At 43.2% G+C, this 19,321-nt stretch overlaps 1 protein-coding gene across 4 annotated transcripts in view; it reads left to right on the top strand.

The window, feature by feature from the left end:
- SBF2 (SET binding factor 2) overlaps positions 1–19,321 on the top strand; it is a 491,808-nt gene that overhangs the window by 100,395 nt on the left and 372,092 nt on the right. The window contains exon 2 of one of the 4 annotated variants that reach the window (XM_090032681.1): positions 6,268–6,396. The exons of the other annotated variants lie outside the window; for them this stretch is intronic. Coding sequence (XP_089888807.1) covers positions 6,385–6,396 — 12 coding nt within the window. The 5' untranslated portion in view covers positions 6,268–6,384. The remainder of the gene's footprint in view (positions 1–6,267; positions 6,397–19,321) is intronic. 4 annotated transcript variants of the gene reach the window in all.

Here is a 19,321-nt window from a genome sequence, read left to right as displayed (position 1 = left end):
CATGACAGTGCAGCAAGGAGCTCATGATCAGGAAGCTGAAGGGCTGAGGGTGGAGTGACTGCATGTGCGTGGTGCATTGACAGTGGGAGTGAGGAGGGAGGTACATACAGGGGTCTCATGGCCTGTCCTGGTGAAGCCTGCAAGGTGTGCGTTGCTTTTGCTGGCATGGCTTTCAGACACTTAGAAGTTGGATAACCCTGATTTAGGATATTGGTTTAGTCCAGGTGAGGGCAAAATACAGCTCTGTGGACTGGATCTGGATTGTGGCTGCCTCTGCAATGTTCCACATGGGGTTGAGTCCCACCTGCTCCCACCGGGGCAACCTAGGCCTGCACTCCCCACAGTCCCGGTCCCAGCCAGTGCACAGCTTCTGGCAAGAATGTTCCCAGTCTGACTGCAGCCGGCTAGATGTTCCTCTGCTCCCCTCACCAGTGGGAACAGCCAGGCTGAAGCTTCCCCACCCACCTAGAGCGACACATCAGGGGGCAGGAGATTGAGGAGGAGAGGCTGCTGGAGGCAAGGGGAGCACAGCAGCATCCAGCTGGCTGCAGCCACAATGGGAACAGTCCCAAGGGAAGCTTCATGTGCTGGCCAGGGCTGGCAGAGTTGTTTTGCTCTCTTCGCCTTCAACTGTGGTGCCTGCTCCTGCCACGCTACTCTGTGCTGCACTGCGCCACTTTGGGTGGATGGGTGGGGAGAAGCTTCAGTGGGAGGCTCCTGCCTACTGTATGGAAATCCAGATCCAGCTCTCAACCACCTTCCTCCCACTCTGCCCGCCCGCAGGGGCTGCTCATCAAGCCAGGCGGACAGAATGGATGGAAGGCGGCTGGGAGCTAGAGTCAGAGCTCCACATGCTGGGCAGAAGCCTCCCGCTAAAGCATCCCTTCCTCCTGCCCACCCACCCAGTGCGGCATGGCAGCACAGTGGCAGCAGCAGCCATTGCTGGAGGTGAGGGAAATGAAAGAGCCCAACCAGCCCCAGCCAGTGTGCTGCCTGGCCCACTACAATGCAGTTCCAGCTGCAAGGCCAGGGACTGCATGGCATGGCATGGGGCTAGCCCAGCCCATACCCTCCATGCCATGTCATATGGGTCCCAGTCTAGCAGTGGGGAAGTGAATGCTTCTGGGACAGGCTGGGCTTGGCTGACTGCGTGCTACACCACACAGTTCCTGGCTGCAAGGCCGGGACCCACATGGTGCAGCACAGAGCCAGCCTAACCTGGCTTGTTCTGGCTATGGCATGTGGTCCCCCACTTCAAGGCTGGGACTCATGCAGCGTGGCACAGAGGGGCCAAGTGAGGCTGGCTCTGTGCTGCACTACATGGGTCCCAGCCTTGCAGCCAGGAACTGCGTGCCAGAGCTGGGATGGGCCGGGCTGGGTTATGCTGCGCTGGCTCCGTGCCCGCACCATATATGTCATGACCTTGCAGCTAGGAACTGTGCACTGCAGCTGAGATGGGATGGGCGGGGCTGCCACCCCACCTTTCACCATACCCCAACACACATTCCCACCCCCCCACTCACTCCCACATCCCCACCATATCAACACACACACCAACACCCTCCTACACACCCCATCTCACACCATAGCCCCAAATACCCACACTCCCACTGCCCCCATTCACACTCCCATGCTCCCACTCCTACATACCCACATCCTCTCACATCCCCAACTATATACCCCACCCCACCCCACATATACCCCCCATACTCTCACACCTACTCCCCAACCACACAACCCCCACATGCATGTCCTTAATCCTCCAATGCACAATATACAGGAGTAAGAGTGTATTTAGAGGTGATTACATAATAGCTCGATACATTATGCAAACACATAAATCGGGACAAAGATATTTTTTCAAATAAATTTAAAACAAGTTGTAGTAGATGTTCAATTTTTTTTTTTAGTATATGATTTTTTTCCAGTTTCAAGATGGCAGCCCCCCCTCCTAAAAAGAGTACTTCCAGGACAAGGGAAAGGATTTCTGGTGGCAAGGGTCAGGGGTTAAGAGTGGGACTGCCAGTCCCAAGATGCTGACCACGAAGCAGGGCAACTGTCAGGGGGCGGGGTCAGCCATGTAGCCCTCAATAGCTCACCAAAACTCGTTAAATAGCCATCTAGCTGGATTAATTGCCCGCCCCTGCATTAGTCTAAAAGAAAACAAATATATCGTAGACATAATTGGATCCGTGTTGACATCCAGCCTATTAAACTGATGCACATCTGGCGGGAGGAAGTTATACACAGTAAGCTGATAAGATGTACCTAGTCCCAGCTGGCTGGCTGTGCAGCCCTAGGCCAGTGCCTGCCCTGCCCACCCTGCTGCAGGTCTGCAGCTGCCTGCCTACCTGGAGCAGTGCAGGGAGCTGGGGGCCAGGCATGGACCTGCTGAGGCACACTTGCTGCTGGAAGTCGTTCCCAGGGGCCTTTAACAAGGGAGAGGAGGCAGTGACAAACCCCACTAGACAGTACAGCCCGTGTGAAACTGTGGGTGGCAGCAGCAGGTAAGGGCCTTTCCCAGCCTGCTGCAGCTGCCAGTGCTCAGGGAGGGAAAGCAGACTATCTCTAGGTACTGGTCCCTCCTTGCCCCTCTACCATCTCTCCTCCTTGCTTCTCCCTCCTGCCTGCCTGCCCTGTTGCCTTCCTGTTCCTGAGGCACCACACCACTTCTGTTCCCTGCCAGACTGCATCCTGTGCTAAATGGTAATTAATAATGTATTACCGTTATAAATATTAGGCCTGTGCAAAGTGGCCAGTATTTGGTTCAGATTTGGCCAGTTCAGGGGACAATGATTTGATTTGTTGATTCGTATCACTGTCCCAAATCGATTTGGCTGAATCGGATTCGAAAGATTTGGCATTGGTTTGGTGTGATTCGACCATAGCCTATAATGGGGAATCACTAAAATACCTATAACTTTGTCATTTTTTTGCAGCATTGGATGAAAACAGCAGGGATAGTAACCCCTTCTGGAGGCATGAAACCTGACAAGTTTCAAGGAGATGGGTGCAGGGGCTTTTGTGAAAGTGGACCTCAACCTGTTGAAAACAAAACTTGTGCCGTGTGTGTTAAGGCAGAGCGGGATGAAAACAGCAGATGGTAGCCCCTTCTGAGGGCATGAAGCCTGCCAGGTTTCAAGGAAATAGGTGCAGGGGATTCTTTGAATGTGCACCTCAAACTGTTGAAAGCAAAACCTGTGTCACTTTTGTGTGTTAATTGGGTTTCTGGTTGTAGCCATGTTGGTCTAAGGAACAGGCAGGCAAGGTTCTTTGAGTGGATGTAATATCTTTTATTAGATCAGCTGAATAGTTGGAGAAATATATGTTGGCAAGCTTTCAGCTCTAAGAACCCTTCGTCAAACTGAGGAAGCAGCTGCAGTTGGTGTGTGTGCTCTCCCTGGATGGAAGGAATAGTAAAGAAGCTAGAGGCTGGGCTGCAGGCAATAAAGCCAGTCAGTAAAAATGTAAATTGAGTCATCGGGGGTGAAAGACAGGCTGGGAGTGGGGAGAAGGGGGATGTAGCAGGTGAAAGTGGAGAAGTACCTGGGGAGGCAGGTGTCAGGCAGGTTATAGTGTGTCATAAATCCAATATCTATATTGAGTTCATGAGTTTTGTATCTAGATCACATCACATATGGCCTTATATGTTGTTTCTGCGTCCCTCCCCCAGAGCACTGTGAGTGGAAGGGAACTCAAGGAAAGATCACAATCACTGGCCAGGTACACATGTCAGTTTCTTTCCCCTCCCTCCCTCTTCTCAGTTTCTGTTTTCTGCAAGCCTGCCTTCCAGATCTCCGAATCTTTTCTGAATTGATTTGGAGGCTTCAATTTGATTTGGACCTTTTAATGGCTCTCTCAATTCGATTCGGATTTGGAGGTTTGGCTGCTGAATCAGGCTGAACCTTCTCCAAATCGAATTGGTGACCGAAACGTCACACGCCCCTAATAAATATACCTATCATTTAAATGTTTAAATTTTCACATCCCTAATACACACATTCCCTGCAAATTCAGCAGAGGAATGCAGAAGAACAGACAAGAGTGGGTACTTAAGAATTGCCATAGGTCTGAGGAGCCGTGATCAAGGGGTGGTTTAGTCCTCTATCTGATAGCATCTGGGCAGTGCAAGCTGACAGACTGCTTTCAGAAAACACTTAGACAGTGGTTGGAGCAAAGCGCTTCTTTTTAAGGGAATGGTACAGAGTAAGATCATATCTAGTTCTTAGAGCTTTTCTTTGTTGGTTTTTATATCTCTGTTTTTCTTAATATGTGGTCAATATTTTTATGATTTCTCTTGTTTATGTAATAAATCCTTCTGCTGTTTCTTATATCTTACTGATTGTCTTTGGTAAGTATTATTTCAGAGCAGTTGACAATAGCTTATCTTTCCTATAGGGGAGGAGACGACCTATAATAATATTTTTGCATAAGTCAGACAAAGGCAAGATTCTTTAAATTGACAAAATCTCTTCTGCCAGAGCAGTGCAAAAACTTATCCCAGATAAGAAAGGTTGAGTTGAGCTGGCCTTTTGGCAAATCACTTCTTTTTTCAGTGGTCAGGCAGGAAACGGTAGGGGTTTGGAGCTAAATCGGTGACATGCACTTTAGTTGTATTGCAGGTACTCAGCCAAATTCTGTTCTTTCTTTTGTATAAGTGTGTTTAGTCTTAGTAGAGTTACACAGGTGCAGTTTTTAATTTGACCCTCTAAAACTATGCAACTGGTAAGTGATGTGAAAAACTGCTGAAGCAGGATAGATGATTTTCATATTAAGAAATATGCAAAATGACCTAATCCACTGCCTGTTCTAGCCTGTAGGAAGAAATTTTGGGAGAACATCATATACGTAGAATGAATTGTTACATTTATGCATGTCTGTGTGATTCTTGTTTTTTTTTTTAAAAAAAAGACAACTTTCCCAGACATAATAAGTTACTCATCAGCAAATTAAACTTTGATGCCTACTTCTATGCTGGGCATTCCTTTTTGTCTTTGGGCTTAATTATCTTAACTGTTTGGTATTTGCTTGACTAACAGTTGGGAAATGAATAATAATTCACATAGTAAAAATGTTACACCTAGAAATAGATGCTATTGCTAAATTTAAACTGGATGCAAGTGTATGTGTGCAGTTGCGCACGTCAGAAAGATGAGTGTGTATAGCTGTCATATATTTGTAATTTTTAATAAAAGCAAGCATATGCAAGTATAAATATGTACATGTATTTCGTGACAGTTTATCGCTCTTGCACATGTATTCCATGACAGTTAATCAGTCTTCAAAATAGTCATTTAGGTCAAACTAATGATTTAATAAGGTCCTTAAAAGGCAAAGCAGAAAAGTGTTATGACACAAGGAAAAATTTTTATGAGATACAAATAGAAAAATGATGATTTAGTAGCATATCGTCTTTCTTCAGGATTTAAGATGGGCACTTTTTATCAATACGTTCCTAAGGCTTTTTAACAGATTTGTATTTTAAAACATTTTATTTTACCTCTTCTGTAATTTTTCTGATTTTTATGCAGATTAAGAAAAATGAAAAGGTATATGTAATTGGAGCATATTAAAATGCATTATACATTATATAGTTAGGCTTGGCAGAATTCAATTTTAATTTTTAAAAAAAAATTTTGATGGCTAAAATCAATGGTTATTTGTAAGCATTTTTTTAGATTGTTATTGTTTTAAATTTTCAGGAATGTGCAAAATTGGGTATGGGGGTCGGACAACTTAATAATAGATTCATAGAGTTGAAAGGGACTTTAGTGGGCCATCTAGTCTGACCCCCTGCCCCTGGCAGGCAAGAAAAGAGTCACCAACCTTGGGGTCATGTGACCCTAGTCAGGTGCCTGTTCAGTCTCCTCCTGAAGACCCCCAAGGATGGGGGGTGAGCACCACCTCCCTTGGGAGCCCATTCCAGATTCTGGCATCCCTGACCACGAAGAACTTTCTCCTAATGTCCAGCCTAAACCTTCTCTCTAGTAGCTTATGGCCATTGTTCCTTGTCATTCCAGGGGGTGCCCTGGTGAACAGATTGTCACCTACTTCATGTTGCTCTCCCCTTATGAATTTGCATGCTGCCACAAGGTCCCCTGTCAGCCTTCTCTTAGAGAGGCTGAAGAGGTTAAAGTCCCTTTCCTCCTAGGGCCTTCCCTTGTTAGGTCCCTTTCCTTGTAGAGCTGAAGAGGTTAGCCTTTCGTTGTAGGGCCTTCTCTGCAGGCCTCTAATCAGGCGAGTGGCTCTTCTTTGGACCCTCTCCAGGTTGTCCGCATCCTGCTTGAACTGTGGTGTCCAGAACTGGACTCCAGCTATGGTCTGACCAGTGCCACATAGAGGTGGAGAATCATTTCCCTGGACCTGTTTTTGAAGCACCTACAGATGCACGAAAAGGTGAGATTGGCTCTGCCAACTGCTTCATCACATTGGCAATTCATGTTCATCCTCGAGGCAACAGTGACTCCAAGGTCTTTTTCTGCCTCAGTGGAGCTGAGAAGGTTGCCCCCCAGCCTGTAAGGTATGATGGCAGTTTTTCCTCCCTAGATGCAGCACTTGTCCTTATTGAATTGCATCCTGTTGCTCTCTGCCCACTTCCCCAGCCTATCTAGGTCAGCCTGGATCTGGTTCTTTCTCTCCAGGGTGTTAGCTGCACCCCATAATTATGTGTCATCCACGAATTTGAGCAGGGTGCTTCCCACACCCTCATCCAGTTCACTGATGGAGATGTTGAACAGCACCAGCCCCAGAACTGGACCCTGAGGGACTCCACTGCCCACATCTTTCCAGGTTGAGACCGACCCATCCACTACCACCCTCTGAGTGTGACCCTTGAGCCAATTTGCTACCCAGTCTACCATGTAATCATCCAAGACAAATCCCCTCAGTTTATTTAAAAGGATGGTATGGGATGCCTTGTCAAAGGCCTTCTTGAAGTCCAGATAGATCACATCCACCTTGACTCCTGCATCTAAACAATTGGTGGCCTTGTTATAAAAGGAAACTAGGTTACCCAGCAGGACCTTCCTGCTAAAAACCTATGTTGGTTACCCCCCCACATCACATTAGCCAGTGGGCTCCCACAGATGTGCTCCTTGATAATTTTTTCTAGGATTTTCCCAGGGATAGAGGTAAGGCTGACTGGTCTATAGTTTCCCAGGTTCTCCTTCCTCCCCTTGTTAAAGATTGGGACAATGTTAACCCTCTTCCAATCCTTCGGAACCTGACCCAAGCACCAGGAATGCTCATATACCCTTGCCAGTGGATCAGCTATGACCCCCGCTAATTCCTTCATTACCCGTGGGTGGAGTCCCTCTGGTCCTGGTGATTTGAATATGTCCAGTCCCTCCAAGTATCTTTTTACTGTGTCGACACTGACCATTGGTCAGCTGATGTTCCCTTTGTTGGTGTCCGCGATGTATGTTGAAGGTTCGTCCAGATTTCTATGCAAGAAGACAGAGGCAAAAAAAACTCACTGAAGAGCTCTTTCTTGTCCCTGCTATCCATCACTAAGCCCCCACCCATCCTGTATGGGTCCTATGCTACCCCGCACCCTCTTTTTGCTCCCAACGTACCTAAAGAAGGACTTTTTATTGTCCTTAATCCCTGATGCTAGCCTGAGTTCTAGAGTTGCCTTGGCTTTCCTGACCAACTCCCTGCAGGTATGGGCCAAAGAAGTATACTCCTCTTTGCTAGCTACCCCCTGTCTCCATTTCCTGTATGCCTGATAAGAGGCATGCCTTCATGTTCCCTTGGTCCAGCTGACTAAGGGAGGCTACTATTTGTGCTCCTGGCCAAGGGAAGCACCCCAACTTCTTGCAGTGGGTCAAGCACCCTCAATTTCTACAAGGCCTGTGTATCCCGGGGGACACAGGGCTGTGGGCAGAGACTCCTGGTGGTGGTAATGGTGATCCTAGGCTCACAGATGTGCCCCAGGAAAGGGGTCGGCCAGACGTGAGGCACCCCAGAGAGGCACTCAGAGCCTGGTAGGTGAACAGGCACAGTGAGGAAGGTAGTTCAGCATGGCCCCTGCTGGTCTACCACAGACTCTTTTCTCTAAAGACTCAAACAGATGTTGCCTGATGTCTCATTTGTTGTGCCATAAAATTTGTTATGGTAGCACAAATGATAAGCAAATAATGTAAATAATCCTTTGATGCATCACATGAAAGGAAAATCAGTGGTGCAACAAAAGGTGGTAACAGACTGCCGCTTTATTGCATTGCATGCCTTTTGCCTCTGTCACACTTGCCACTCAAGTGTGTCGCCCAGTGAAGCAAATCAGCTGTGTCACAAGACGTCACAGCTCAGCTGCTCGGCTTCATTCGGTGATGTCTGTTTCTATCTTTGGTGCATGCTTATTGCTGTTACTACTTCACTGTTGTAGGATGCATGTTGTTGTATTAGTTCTTAGCTTTATATTAAGAATTGAAGCTTTGTCAGTCCACTTGAGATGCTGGAAAGGAACCAGATTTTCAGAGGTTAGGTGAACAAATTACCTCTCTGATGTATCACTCAATGACAGAGCCCAAAATTACTATAATGCAAGAGGTATGGTACATTAAGGTATTCTTCTCTTGCCTGTATGATCTTTTGTACAACAAAAGAATGCATCTCAAAATGTTACTCATGAGCCTTTTGAAATGAGAAACTAAATAGGTTACAGTTCAACTAGTTAGGGTCTGAACTACTCAGAGTTTTGATTGTGTTAATCTTTAAATGTTTCAGTCTCCACTGACTGAACTGTAAGCCAGTTTTGTTTCTGCAACCAGAAATTTTTTAGGGAGCTGATTAAAGGACTGCATAGTGTATCCGATATCACCATCTATGCAGTCTACAAGTTGCAAACGTTTTGTGAGAGTTACTCTTTTTTTCCATCAACTGGTTTTTAAAATTCAGGACTTCTTATGTATATGTGTGTTTTGTTTTATGAATTATTTTATTTTGGTGATCACAGCATTACTTCTAAGTATCTTAGGTTTAGAATTCCATCTTCATTCTTACCAATCTTGATGGTGTATAATTGGTGCTTTAAACCCAGGGTATGACACAGGTAGAAGCAAAATGACATTTGTCTTATATCAGTCTCTAAATAAATTGTACTATGGATTTAGTTGGTTTGACTTTGAAATGAGAATTGTGAGTGACTTTTTGGCTTAGAATGAAGCTATGCAGTGCTTGTTTGCTTTTTCTCAGGTCTGACCACTAATATTTTATCTGAAGCTTTGGGTATCGTAATAATAACTTATGGCCTTCACAGAACTCTTTTTTGTTAAATAAAGAGCATGCAAGTTCTTGTATCTCAAAAATTAAACTAAATGGGGGGAGGGGGCAGCAAAAATGGTATTTTCACTTGCTTGGGTTGTGTTGCTTTGCTACTTGATTTTATAGCCCTCACTACTCATTGGACCGGCAGGATGTCCAGCTGCATTCAAGTAACTAGCCTGAACAGAACTGTAAAGTTCAGTGCATGGATTATTACTGGGAACTGTTTCAGTTTTACTGCTGTAGTTGCAAGTTTGTTATCAATTATGAATTATAAGAAATCTTGATGCATTGCTACATTTTGTACTATAAACATGCTCAAAGCCTTAGGCAATGACTGTATATCTTTATTAAAGAGAAATAAAGATATAAAATATGGATGTCACGCTCTGGAGTTGCAGTTTGAGAAGCTTTTGAATACTTTTAGGGAGCAACAGGATACTCAGTGCTGAAGATATGGGTTGGATTGGTGCAGCAACTGGTTCAATTGGTCTTTAGGATTAAATTCAGGTCATTTGTGCTGCCCAGGTAGCCTAAATAAATGGGCAGTGGCAATGATTCAGTGAAAGGCCCAGTGAGTAGCGTGCCTTTTTTGAGAGTGCTCTTACTAATGACAATTCTGGAATACTTGCAACACAAAAGTTTTCCCAACTCTGTATTTACTGTAGTACATCTAGATGGGCAGTGCTACATATTTATGTATATGTTGGACACTCCTTTGTTTTCCAAGGTATCTATCATAGTTTCTAGGCACCTATTCTATAGTACTATAAATATATATGTTGTTTAATAGACACTGTCACAAAAAGTTTATAAACCCCACCAATTCACGCTGACTGGAAGAACGCTCATGAATTCCTGAGTTTTGTAAGTTAGTGTGGTTCAGCTTCAAAGGTGTTTACACTGAAGTCAGTAGTATTTGCTGGTGGCTCTTAGCATTTTTGAAAACTTGGTCCTAATTCAGCACAGACAATAAAGTAATACCCCTGAGATGATGTTTTGTTTATTTATATTCATAATTATAGTTTATTTTTAATTATTTAGAACACTTCATAAAATACTAGCAAACTTACTGCTATCAGTAAAAATGCTTGAGTAATATGTATACAGAATGTAAGTGCAACATTTGTTGTTAAAGCTTTCCTGGGAGATGAGAAAATGTCTACATTTTTGTGCAGATTATATATAAAGTGTGCACTTAAATACAGAGTAGTAAGGTTTTATTGAATAATTCTGTGGTAGGTCTCATTTTTCCATTACATTCCTTTTCCTTTTGTTTAATTCTGAATATATGTAGGCAGTCTAATCTAGAAAAAAATCCTTTCACTCAGCATACTGTTTATGGTATGTGTTCACTGGAAGCAGGGTTCTGAAATCAACCAATGTAGTTAGAAATTGTTTGAAGATTATTGGATTGGGGAATGAACAGCCTATTCTGAATGATTCAGTAATTCCTCAATGGCTTTCAAATGCCTTTTACTTTAATGGCAAAGGCCCTTGAAGTAAAAGGCACTGCCTTCCTATCAGGCAGTGAAATAAACAGGTCTGCAGAGGAGGTAACTGAGGAAGAATTGCTTTTATTGTAAAGATATTGTTTTCACTGAATTTTTACTCTTGGGTCTTAGCTTCCTAGCATAAAACTGACTTAGAACTCTTTTATTTATCAAAGATTTTGAGCCATTTGAAGCATGCACAGTTCAGCCACACATTTGGACCAGTTTCTGGAGGTAACCAACTGAAACATCTTCTGAATCCTGCATGTAACACTTTTTGTTTGACCTATTGACAGCTGGACTTTATCTGCACAGCACAGTTATTCTGGGTGATTTGCTGCTAGGTGTGATTGGTTTAGCTGGTAGTATGAGCATTTCTACTGCATGCAACTCCATACACATGCAGCTGTCTTCAGTGCGTCTGGACTTGTGTATGTATTTAGAACCGTACCAGATCTTTATATTGAAACAGCCTAAGGTTCTTTTCCACTCGGTTGTGGGAGAACTCAAGGTACAGGAAAAGTATCGACCCTCGGATGCCTTCCCCCTCACCCCCCTCTTCCTGTCCTCTGTAGCTGAGTTTTGCCTTGCGGTACAGAGCAATTTAGGGTGTAATCCACACTTTCAGCAGGGTAGGTTAATCTGGGTTTCAAGCAAGTCCAAACCATGGTCAAAGGTCTTGAGTGTAAACAGTAAAGACTCCACCAGTGAGTCTTTAAAAGTTGATTAAAAAAAAGTTTATGGAGCAATTTGCAATGCATTGCCTCATTTTGAATGGGAAATTACACTGCTAGTTTCACTTCTTTTTACACTGCTGGTTTCATTTATTTTCCTGTGTTTCTTTTCGCTGTTCTGTTTATTAGTATCATCTGCTTATATAATCTTGTAGGAAAAAAAGGCAAATTACAGGAAACTCCTGTTTATCTGAGTTATAATCTTAGTCTATTATGATGATTTTAAAAAGTTTAAGTTATTAAAGAAGGACTGGTTGCATCTCAATAGCACAATTAGAAAAAACAGAGCATTGCCCAAAATACCATACCAGTCTTATAATAATATGTCTAAACAAGTCCACTGACTAGGTACATGTCTGTTTTGTGGATCAAAGATGATATTTTCTTCATAGTGCTGTAAATTGATCTTGATTTTTTTTTTCTCACTTTGTCATAGCAAGGATGGTCTGTACAGTATAGGGACTTGAAATTTTAATTATTATGGTTTTTCTTAGAGAACACTTTTTGAAAAACATGTATAGACATTTGCAACAAGACTGGAAGTTTTGCTCAATGGACAATACCTAAGAGCAAAAAGAATTGATAGGTAATGGCAGAACAGCTGGTGGGAACTTACTGAGTACGTGACAGTTAGTCATTCAAAGTATTACAGTAGGTTAAATTAAATCACTATAACAGTTGTCTGCTGACATTTTTCTGGGTATCCATGAAGGAACAATCTTTATCCTTTCCCATCTACAAGCTAATGCCCTTTGGTTATTGATATTTACTTAATATTTCTCTGGACTTTCTTTTTACCTGCTGTGGCTAGCACTCAAGAAATCTCTATGGTTCATAGAGTTTATATGAATATCTTCATACATGTGTTTTTCTGTAAGATTGGGGAATCTGGGTTTATGGAGGCTCCTTATGTTTTTTAATTTCGTAGGATACAAGACCAGTTGATACGATATCCTCTGGGGGAAGAAAATATTAGCTCACAGTTCTGCTTCTGTCTTCAGTAGGTATTTGTCTTCAGATGGACTTCTATTCTGCCATTTACAATATTACATGTAGAATCTGAGGAGTTTCTTCAAATAAGTAATTGGGATGTTAGAGGGAGCCATGGGATGTTTTAGAAGGGGGGCACTGAAGCACTAGCATTTTGTATCAAAATGAGTCCCTCTCCCAGGGGCCCGAGATCTTGATGATCTTGGGGATTACAGCCTGTCTTGTCAGGGCACTGGGTCCTCAGAGGTAACTTTTGAAATAGCACAATTACAGATGAATAGCTACACCTTTTCTGTTGTTTTTTCCCAGTTCAGATTTTACCTGATGTGGTAGATTTGAAACTGCTTTTCAACAATTCATTGATGCTGTCTATTGGTATGGTTACTGAAAAGTTTCTGTCTTAACTTAGTAGGAACTTGAAAGTTAATTTCGATAAAGTTATGGTGTGTATTAAATGTCTAATTTAAAGTTGTTTTGTGAGTAACTCCATTTAAAACATAAGAGCTTTCTGCCACACTTTGGCTTAACCCACTTTGAAAGTTTTTTCCACCTATTCTGTAGACATGCCCTGGGAGTTTGTCAGAAAAGAGAAGAAGGCTCCTGATAAACATTTATAAATTGACAGTTAAAAATTAAGGGACTACAGCGAGCACTGTTGGCTCCAAAGACTCTGGCTAGATATCCTACCCAACCTACAGGATTGTTTTCATGAAGAAAGACCAAATATAGTTGTGTCAAGGCAATAGTTCTTTAGAGGGAAAGAGACTGAAACATAAACAACCCTAAGGAAGGGCCTAAGAAGTTAGGCTTATCTTAGCTACCATTAGAGATCAAAATTTCAGGTAAGATGGACATGTGGACTCTTTTAAAATCCTAATTTTTCCTTTGAAAATCTTGTTTCTACTTTGCTCTTTTGTTTTGAAAGGGCTGTTTTGTTACTGTGCATCTAATCAGACACCCAAGGCAAAACATGCAGGGTATTTGAACTCAGTCAGATTTGCAGGCTAGAAGTCATTGACATAAAGGATGAGTTAGCATATGTCCTGATCTAGGAGTGAGAGAATTTAAATATTCCAGCCTTAGATAGGCAATGCATAAGGTCTGTCACCTGAGAGGACAAAGATGCAGGACTCTCACAGCTGTCAAACATGTAATTGCATGGCTTCACCCAAATAATGAGTTGCCGCTCCTTGTCGTATTTTTCCCACAGTCCTAAGTGGAGTGAAGAAAAATCAAAATAGGAAAATGGTAAATATAAAAGTGGGGATGAAGACTTGATGATATAATGCTTTGAAACTATTTTTCAGTTCATTTTTTACAATAGATCAGATTTCAAGCTGCTTGTGTACCTATAAGCTCTGATGCAACATTTTATTTTCATGGATCTCTCATCAGAGATATTAAGTAATGAACTTTCCCTAAGGAGCAGGCACTTATCATGGTAGGAAAAGAAGTTATGTTACAATGCATTCTGTTTATTTAAATGTTTTAGGAGCTGGCTTAAGTTTCTGTTAGGTATTTCAGGCAAGGGTTAGGGAGTATGTGCCTATCGAATCCATACCTACTTACTGAGTTGTCACAAATATAAGAAATGATAATTTCCAAGACTGTATAAATAGGAACAGAAAGAAATAATGAGTGTCTAATCTGTGGGGTCTATTGGCTTAAACATAAGATTGTGAAATTTGAACCAGGTCAGTACGAATATTCTAGGAATCCAGAATTGATTTATATGAAGAGCTAGTCCTGTGGTTATGAATCGGCTTGGAATGTTTTCTAGCAATTCAAAAAAAAGCAAATTAAAGAGAGCTAAATGAAGTTTTGTATTTCCTTCAGTCAGTTTATAAGAATGTTAATAGTCTCTTTTGGAAGGATGTTTCATCAGTTCCACAGCAAATCTTGAAATTTATCTTACACAGTTAAGTATTTTGGTGACTTAAATCAGAATTGTTTGTGTATGTTGTGCCAGGTTTAATCCAAGTTTCTTCTGATGGTTTAGATAAGATTTTTCTTTTCTTTTTTAGCTGTAAATTATTCAATCTGATATCTGGTGATTCTTGAGCATATTTCTTTTAAGTCAGAGATGCTCAACCCCAGCTGGTGGGCCAGATCCGGCCTACAGCACTGTCTTATCTGGTTGATGGGACTCCGCATATGTCTGGAAATTTGGGGTGGGCGAGCCATGGCACCATTCCCTTGCTGTCATATTTCTAGTGCTGTGGGGAGACCTTGGACCTGTGCACTGCATCAGGTACCTGATCCTGGTGCATGGGAGGTGTGAGGTGGTGGTGCTGGGTGCCCAAACCTGACATGCAGGGGCAGGATGAGGTCGTGCTAGAGCCCAGTTCCAGTGTGTTGGAGCAGGAAGAGGTGGTGGCAGGTGCCCAAGACTTAATTCTGGTGGGAGGGGGGCGGTGCTGCAACCCTGGGTCCTGTACGGCCTGTGGACTGGCCCTAGGCAACTCATCTAGCCTGCAGGGCCAAAAGTTTGGGCACTGCTGTTTTAAGCAATAGAAGGGCTGACTTTATTGTGTGTATTACAAGTAGCTACCCCATACTATGGCAAAAGTTCTGTGTTAATATATCTCGGTTTGAAAATCAGTACCAAGATGAATTTCTATAATATTGTATGTGCAATATTTTATGTATTATTTTACATATATTATTATATATGTCATATTTAATCTTCCTCAGTCTTGCTATTTAAGTAGCTGAGGGCAGACCTAAAACTAAATAGATGGTTTGTCTTGGCTCCAGCTGAAATAAGAGCAACATTTTGCCCTAGCCCCAGGTGGGGAGTGAGAAAGGGAAGCATGGGGCAAGCTGTACTTACCTGAAGGCCTGTTGGGATCTTTTCAATCCCAGAAGCAACTTCAGGCAGGAAACTTAGAGAAGGATTTTTGCTCTTTTTTTTGTGGTACAGTGATTTAAAAGGAACATGTTAGGTAAACAATCTGGTTTCAGATCCCCCTGTAAGGATGGCTGGGGGAGCACAGGAGAGAAACAATTTTATGTAAATTGATAAATCTATAATATCTTTAGCTGCAGGTCCCTGAATCTAAAACCTGGTGTTCTTTTATAAGTAATAGATGGCTTGGCTTTAGATTGTATTACAGCTTGGCTAACCAGTACTGTGGTCAAAAGTTCATGCTAATATACCTCTGTTTGAAAATCAGTGCCTTGGTGAATTTCTTTCTGATTCTGTAATATTGTGCATGCAATATTTTATGTAGTATTTTACAAACATTACATATTGTTTCTAGATAAGAGCTACATAGTAAGGAAATAATATAGTTGTTTATGTTGATTTCTTTTTGATTGGCCACTGTAACCCTTCTTGTCACAAAGTACACAGTTTCATTCGGATGTTGTCATAAAAGATTTATAATGTTGTAAATCAGGGGTGCTTAATCCTTAGCCTGCGGGCCAGATCCGGCTCATGGAACCAGATTGTCTAGTCTGCAGGGCTCTCCAAGGGTACAGAAATTTGGTGGCAGAAAAATGGTGGTAGCATTAATTGCTGTTTCTCTGCTCCTAAATTTCCAAACCTGTGGGGAGTCCTGTGGTTTGGCCCTCCTAGATCCAAGTGCAGGCCAGCACACAGCCAGCTCAGGGTGTGAGGGATTAGGTCAATGCTTAGGGTCATGCCTATGGACTGAACCTGTGTGCTGACCCTGTGCCACTCATCTGGCCTACAGGGTTGGAAAGTTGGGTGCCATTCTTGTAAAGAGATCCCTTCTAAATTTACGGTATTTAGTTGTAAACATTTTGATCATCTTCAAGACAAGCAAAGTTACAGAAGATCTTTTAAAAAGTCTCTTTTATGTACACATTATAGATAACAAGATAAACCTGCAAGGAAGTAATTTAATTTCCTTTTAGAGATCGTTAAACTAGTCATTCATTAGTTTGTAACTGGGCACACTGCAGTTCTTCATTTTATGGATTTGTGTATGTGTGTGTACAGACCCCGCCTCCTTCCACGTCTGTATATGCTTCAAGGTTTCAAGTTCTTCCTTTGTCAAAGCTGCAGTAGCTGTGGAGTGAACCTAAATAAACACGTTAAAGTTAACCTGTAGCCAGGACTCCTTTGAATGCCACTTTTCTGGAACTCTAGGCTCCTTAGCTCCCCTTAATGGACTGTGGCTAACCTTTTCCCTCTCTTTTTCTTTCCTCCTTTTTCTTGTGCTATAAATATGGAAGAAAAATAACCTGGAGGTTCATTTTATTTTCTCTTTGTAGATTTAAAAAGGTCTGAACTTCACATTTCCTTTTCTCTCACCTTCACCTGCTCCTGTCTTTTCTCATAGATCTGCTCCCTCTTTTTTTAGTTTTTAGTTTTTTAGCACTTAAGGATATAGATAGTCATTTTTAGTTGTTTATACCATCTTTAACATTATGGGGGCCAACTTGATTGAATCTTCCAGGTGCTACACTAATATAAATGTTATACAATTACTATTTAAGTGAAACTGGTGTGATATCAGTATTTTGTTACTTATGTTGTCCACCATAGGGCGCTCTCTGTGGTTCCTGGCAGATGTTACTTTTGTCCTGCTACAGAGTTTGTTAGCACAACAAAAATAAAATGCTGTGGGCAGCCAGGCATTCAAAGGCCCCTGGCTGGAGGGTGACAATGGCATGTTTTCCAGCCACGGGGTGATAAAAGGCAGCTTTGTAGTTCCCCCAACTCCAGGGGAACCTGTCATTGAACAATGCTTGTGAGCCTTTTAGGCTAGGGATAGCCATTCAAAAGCCTGAGCCTGAATTGATTCAGTCTTTGCAGGTGAGTCTAACCTGGCTAGGCTAAACCAGTTTGTAACTGTACAGGCATACCAGAAATGCAGGCACATGCCTGCAGTGGCTCAGGCTAGAAGCCAGGGGAAGCTAGAGCAGCCCTCCCTTCCCTTTTATAGAGCTGAGCTGAGGGGGCGTGGCCAGGCCTCAGCAGGGTATTCTCATTAGGGAGACCGCCCCCCCAGCTTCTGACGAGCCCAGCAGGGAATTGATAACACAGTGTTTATTACGGCTAAGTCAGTGTTTATCACCCCATTAAGAAAATAACAGAGGGACATTACCAGCTACCTGTTGATTCTGCCATTGTCCCATCTGTCACAGCACGGACCATAGCCAGCGTGTGGCCTGCTAGCTAATGCTGAGAGGTGCCTGTGTAAGGCAGAAGGGATGGGGCAGTCTCTGCTTATCAGGAATTGGGGGTGGAGAGAACAGGGGGAAGCCGAGCATTTGCTTGCAGTCTCTGCCGAGCTCCAGCCAGGGAGCAGAGGGGAGGGGTCATCTCTGCTGTGGAGCAGAGCCCTGCCCAGCCTAGAGAGCATGCTGGGATGCTGGGGGAGTCTGGTTTAACTTAAACCAGCAAGGGGTCTGGGACAGACATTGCATAAACCAGTTTGGCCCAAATCAGTTAAGTCTGATACTGCATTCAACCAGGTTTATCTCAAACCATCTTCAGCCATTTAAAAACTGGTTTATATGCACTGAACATTTGATCTGTTACAGGTTTAAACTGGTTTCTGATCACTTAAACCAGTTTATGTGTAATGTCTGTCCCTTGCCTTAAAGTTCCTAACACTTCAATGGACTATCGTTGTTCAAGCACCAGCAGCTTTTTAAGGTTTCTGGGTTGCAGGCAGCCCTTGCTACCAGGCAGGTTGGGGGTGCCTAGGAGCATCCCACAGTGTTGGGGCTGATTGGGGTCTGTGTCCTGATCAGCCCCTGCCAGCTGCTTGTGAGGCAGTAAGGGTGAGGAGGTTCCCTGCCCAAGCTTAGAGAACTTTTAAAGCACAGGTGTGTAGTCAGGCCTGGGAAGTGGCTTCTTTGTCCGGAGCTACGTGCTCACCCTTTAAAAGTTCAGGCATACTAGCAGGCCACAGGCAAGTATGCCTGGATCCTGGGCTGCATAATTACCGCCATTTAAGCTTCTAAGCACACAAGTAACCTGAGACTAGGAAGTGACTCCTCCATCCTGGGCTGCACAAATTCCCTTGTGTGCCAGAGCTGGTGGACTCCCTCTGCCAGATCCTGCTTGTCAGCTAATTGGCAGAATTAAGCAGGGCTCAGCTCCTGGGTCTGGGATAGAACTGTCCCCTGTCTGGTCTCTCATTCTCAGATCCTATGCTGCAGGCACATTTGGAACTTGTCAAGGATGTGCCTGCAGGCTGGAAGAGCAGTGTGTCCTGGTTTTCCTGCCCAGGCAGCCCTGCTGGTTGTAATTCTGTCCAGATTGCTGCTGCTTGGCACACAGGACAAGGCAACCGGCAAGCTTTTTATCAACTTATTAATGGCCAGGGTGTCAATGAGCCAGCTGCATGGGGAGGTGGGAGAGAGAGAACTTACTGTGGAATAGCAGAGGGTCTCAGTAGTGCCAGACATTGAAATGAGTGCATGATGCATACCTACCACAAAGAAGTTCCACATTGAATGAGTAACTTCACTGAGGTGGGTTTGTCCTTTTTATTATATGATAAATTGCTTGACCATCTTTCGTGTTATAATTTAACATGCAGAACGTGCATGAATTGTGCAATAACTGTAACTTCTGCCTTTGATCCTCATAAGCAAGGGAATCAACTGTATGGCCCATGGGCAGATCTGGCCTGTAGAGCTGCTTCATCCAGCTTGCCAGCCTACTGGCTGGCTAAAGGAAGTTGGTCATTCCTTGTTCGTTTGTTTTTTTAAGTGAGAGAGAGGATGTTTTCATGTTGGATGGGAGCGGGGAAAGTTACCAAATCAATTGCTTTAAACAAAGGCAACCCAAATACAGAAGAAACAGTAAAATAATTGTAATTTAACAGAATCCAGTACAATTAATTTAGATAAACT

The sequence above is a fragment of the Crocodylus siamensis genome, chromosome 2, assembly GCF_052110815.1.
Source record: "Crocodylus siamensis isolate JL-2025a chromosome 2, ASM5211081v1, whole genome shotgun sequence".
In the NCBI taxonomy this organism is placed as follows: domain Eukaryota; kingdom Metazoa; phylum Chordata; order Crocodylia; family Crocodylidae; genus Crocodylus; species Crocodylus siamensis.
The sequence above is the reverse complement of the archived record's forward strand: the minus strand, read 5'-3'. Positions and strand labels throughout refer to the sequence as shown.